At 37.7% G+C, this 5,000-nt stretch overlaps 1 protein-coding gene across 20 annotated transcripts in view; it reads right to left on the minus strand.

The window, feature by feature from the left end:
- FOXP2 (forkhead box P2) overlaps nucleotides 1-5,000 on the minus strand; it is a 396,471-nt gene that overhangs the window by 41,126 nt on the left and 350,345 nt on the right. For all 20 annotated transcript variants that reach the window (XM_072917768.1, XM_072917737.1, XM_072917785.1 and 17 more), the window contains 1 exon segment: nucleotides 1,938-2,025. In XM_072917768.1, the coding sequence (XP_072773869.1) occupies nucleotides 1,938-2,025 (88 nt within the window).

Raw genomic sequence — 5,000 nt, forward strand, 5'->3', positions numbered from 1 at the left:
TGCCATCATCAATCTAATTCAATAGAGTGACAGAGCCCAGGCAGTGTGAAACACTGAACTCTGCCATCGAGTCAGCATCGACACTGCACTGGGTCTCATTACAACTGATGGACCCTACTTCGCTAGCAGTCAGACAAAGCAAAAAATGGCATAATTGGTCACACTGCAAGCTAAATCTTCAACTGTTAGATTACAGCCTAGGCTTTGTAAATGGTAAACAACTCCTATGAAGCCCTTATGCTGCCTTCAAAAAACATCATGTTACTTAAACCTCTACTTTTTCCTAACTGATACCATTTACTGATCATATATTATGTAAATAATCGTAGTTTCAGATTCAAACAAGGTACCAAATTAAAAGTAAAACATTAAACAGGAGGAAGTACTTGAAATATGCAACTTGTTGATAAAAATAGCAGAATATAAAAGAGGAAAATGTATTTTACAACATGAAAAGATATTTTTCTTTTTTTCACAAACTAGTTTGCAAGAAGAAATGTTCAAAATTTTACTCTAGTGATGTGGCTCCGGCTACCTAAAACATGATTTCAACATTAGCTGCAATAAGAATTAAACTTGGTGTTAATACCATCATTTTCCAGAGAGTTCTTGCTCTTCCACCTGTAGACTGAGACTGGACAAAGGAAAACAACTTGCAAGTAATTTGAAGAGAGGGAACTATCTTTAGTACTGCAGGTATTTAATTTGATCAGTGCATATTCTATTAAAGAACATTTGAGGCAAGAGGTGGGAAGAAGGTTTCTTCTTCTCATTATGTGTAGCTTCATTCTATGTGTGTGATGTTCTAGTCACATACTATTTGCCATTTCATAAATTTGTAACAAACCCGACAAACAAATTAAGCTAACATTATCGCATAAATAACATAAAAGAAATAACAGCTTTACCCGGGTTTAAAAACCACTCATTTTAAGGGAAATGAGAACAAATTACAATATTGTATATTCCTCTCATTGTTCTGGATTTCCAGCTTTAAAGAAAAAAAGACCCAAAAAAGCCTCGGCTGAAAGAGGAATAAATATTCTTATGTGAAAGAGAACTGTCAGATAATATTCCGAAAAGGTGAGAAAGGTGAGAGTTGTTATCCTTCTTTCAATACACATGGCAAGAAACAAGGACAAAAATCTTGGTCCCTTGCTGCATCCCTCTTGCTCCTCTGAGCAGGCCCAAGAGGGCACGGGACTGCTGAGACATGCCCCCCATGACTGCTGCGTGGGCAGGAGGAGACAGCGTGGTGCAAGTGTCCTGCATGGTCACCCCTGAGGCTTGTGCCCAGCCTCAGTAGCCTGTAGGAGTAGTCACAATACTGGAAGACCCCAGGGGTCCTCATCACTCCCTGCATAAGCAGAAGGGAGCATTCACATACATGCAGTGACCTCTAATGGTTAGAGCATGCACAGGGCACTGCAGGCCTGCGGTCGGAGGCACGGCACTCCCCAGGGACCTTCCTGAGTGGGTCTGACATTGCATCTTGCTCGCAGAAAAATGCCCCCTATCAGGCTGGGAGGCATTTTGGGTGGAGATATGCTCTCCTACTCTTTTATCCCACAGAACAGCACAGACAAGCACTGGGTCAGAAGGGGAAGAAGGAAGAGGGGTCCTGACCCAGCATTTTAAAAAGTGAAGATGGCTTGGATCCAGTCTTTGCTCCAGGGACTGTGTTTTTCATTCGTAATGAATAGCATTAGAGTCTTAGTTCAAGCAAAATACTGTAGACAATCTTGACGTTAGATAATTATTGCATAATTTATAATGTGAAAAATCTTTAAGTAAAAAACCCTCCCTTATTCATTAATATCAACAAATTTAATGTAAGAAACATATGTCTTTAAGCTAGAGTCACTAAGGCAAGTGTTTTCAATTTAGTTTAGGTTAACAGTAAATAAGTAATAGGATAACGCATCTCTATAACAAACCTGTATTTCTAACTGCTGAACCACTTGCATTTGCACCCGACACTGAGCAGTGCTTCTGTCATCCAATGCATGTTCATTGTTAAGGTGCCTAGAGAAGGAAGTAAGACAGTGTTAAGATGAGGAAATAACTTTATGAGTACATTTTTCTCTCCTGCACATATGGCTTTCATTCGTTCCAATGGTAGTTGTGCAGAAAGAGCTAGTCAGAGCATGCCATACAGACAACAATACAAAAATAACAAAACCGATTATTTCATTTAGTTCTACAAAATTTCCCAGGGAGGACTGTCAGATACCCATTTTCTATCTCATAGGTCACATAACCCATCTAAGGGCCAGTGTAACCAGTTATGAAAATTTGTTACAATGACTGAACTGGTTTCCATTCCCTGTTGTTGATGCAGATGAAGACAATCACCTTACAAATGAGTCTTCAAAAGATATAAGTGCTTTTAGATTGCTCTAACTACTGAGAATTAATGTAGACTTTGTTAAGATTTCTCTATCTCCTCTTCTTCAATCATTAAGCAACAAGAGAACATCCACTACTCCTCCCCAGAAACAGAGCTGCAGGGGAACAACCAAATTTCAAGGCAGTTTCTAGAAGTAGACTCTGAGGATGATGGAAGCGATTGCCCCTCTCAGTATGAAGAAAAGTGTGTGAGGTAGAGGCAGAGGAAGGACCAGCTATACACTTTATTAACACAGCAAGCTTCCTGGGAAAGGTTCAGGCTACACAGGTGAGCTTATCAAAATAAAAACACACTCTGCATCAGGGAAAGAGGACCTCAATGAGAAGCTGCCTGAAACTCAATTTCAGCCCAGACCCAAATGGCTGTCCTCCAGACATTTCAATTAAGCATAAATTTACAAAATCAAAAAATATTTTTTTGAGGACGATGTGTCCATTTTCTTCTCTCTTTCTTCCAGGACCAATAAGTCCCTTTTGGAGCTTTAGTAGTGGGCTTTCTGCTCCATGGAGAAGAAAACATAAGGATAAGGTTAACGAATAAATAGGAGCAAAGGAGTTCTGCCTTTGAATGCAGATGTACTGGCTATTTCCACTGTAGGCATGAGGGGTACGAGCTTTGCAAGGATGGGAGTCACAGATGGTCTCACAGTTATAAGAACTAAGTTTTCTATACCATGGAGGAAATGCATCTTTTTTTTTTTTTTTTCTGGCAGAATTAATCAGAGACCTGTGTGGTCATTTGATTGTTAATCTATGGGGAAAATGTATTTGTTAGAAATAGTGAAAAAATACAGTGACTGTATCACTTCTACTAACATCTGTGTCTTTTAAATCATGACTTCACAGGTTAAGGACCCTATGATAGTTTTCAGGTGAGCAAAATGTTCTGCTATTCTTGAAGAGATGTTAAGTAATTGTCAAAGGTTTTGTTCATTCTTTTAATATAAAATTCTTTAAGAATACACATGTAACTTGCTGGGTAGCTTATGCTAAGTTCAAGCATCACCAAGGACACATTTCCTTTATGTGAGTCATAAAACCTATAATTTATTTATTTGCAAAGGAACTGACTTCATCCTCCCATTGATGCAAAAATGCACAATCAGTTTATAAAGCAGGTAATTGCTCAGAACATCCCATTCACTTGTTTTCCAAAATTTTGATTCAGAAGAATTTTACTCCCTCAATTACACAGGCATGATAGTGCATAGCCTGTTAATGCAATGGTTTAATATTTTCAGTTAATTAGGTACAAAATTGCCAGAAAAAGGTCTGAAGACAGGTTTTACCTCTGCATCATTGCCACTATCACCAGTGCACACCAGTACACTGTGCTTCCACATGCACACATGTACACATGCTTCCACATGCATGCTCACAGGTACATGGGGATAACATGAGCGTAAGCAAGAGTACAGGTGTAAAAGATCTCCCAGACCAGGTCTGAGGCTACTGCATACTCATGATTATTTATTAGTTATTACAACACCATATGTTTGCATAACACCTTACAAAATAGATACAGACATAGTCCTTGCCCTGAGGAACTTTAAATGTAACAGCAGTATGCAGTGTGGGAGAAGAAAGTCCAGTGTAATGTAATTTCAATATGATTACACGGTAACTTGGGAGTATGTTGCAAGTTTCTTGAGAGTTAACACAGTAATCTTCAGAAACTTGTGAGATGCACACATTTTTTTACACCATACTTTTACTGTGCATTTTGCTGTGCATTTTGGAGAAAAGCTACTTATGGAAACAGTAAGAGTGTAAAACTTAAGAATTATTTTTTTTCTGATCTTTCTTGCCTGTGAAGTAGTCCTGTGTTATTTATCATGCATGTACAGGCAATATTGTGACAGAAAAACTAGGTCTAATACATTTTTAAAAACCTCTAAAATAACTTTTCTCTGTATTAAGTTGCTTCACTGTCAGGGTCCAGTATGTGTCAATCTATCAAGACAGAAATACATTTTTTCCCCCAGAAGGTTGGAAATAACTTCCTCCAAGGCTGGAAAGAGTTTGTTGTTTCCTTTTTTGTTTGTTTGTTTGTTTTTGTTTGTTTTATAATTTGGTTTGGGTTGACTGGTTGCTTGGTTGGCTGGGTGGGTTTTTTTTGGGGGGGTTTTTTTTGGTTTTTTTTTTTTTTGGTTTCTTGTCATGACTTTTAAGTTATGTAGAAATTGTGATATTCAGTTTTCATACTTTATCAGAATATTCCTAGTCTTTTATCTTGTCTTTATCTTTTACTAATCCTATGTTAACTTGATTTATATTTGAGAAAAAAAATTATTTTTAAGGGGGGAATGTATGTTGGAGGACTGGAAAGTGATTGTGAAGAGCTGAGTTATTGGTTTGAAAATGTAAAGTAGACCGTGCAATATACATGCAGCTTATTCCATTATTTTGCTGCTTATTCAGTTGTTGAAGGAAACAGGATTTTCTCCTGATTATATTTGCAACATATTAGGAAATCAGGAGGCAGATTATGAACAACACATAGCATCATAAAGCAGGCTGAAATTAATGTATTATTGAAAATAGAACAATATAAAAAATACAGCATGCTCTAAAAGAGGTCGATAGGAGAT

This window comes from Taeniopygia guttata, chromosome 1A (assembly GCF_048771995.1).
Source record: "Taeniopygia guttata chromosome 1A, bTaeGut7.mat, whole genome shotgun sequence".
Lineage (NCBI taxonomy): Eukaryota > Metazoa > Chordata > Aves > Passeriformes > Estrildidae > Taeniopygia > Taeniopygia guttata.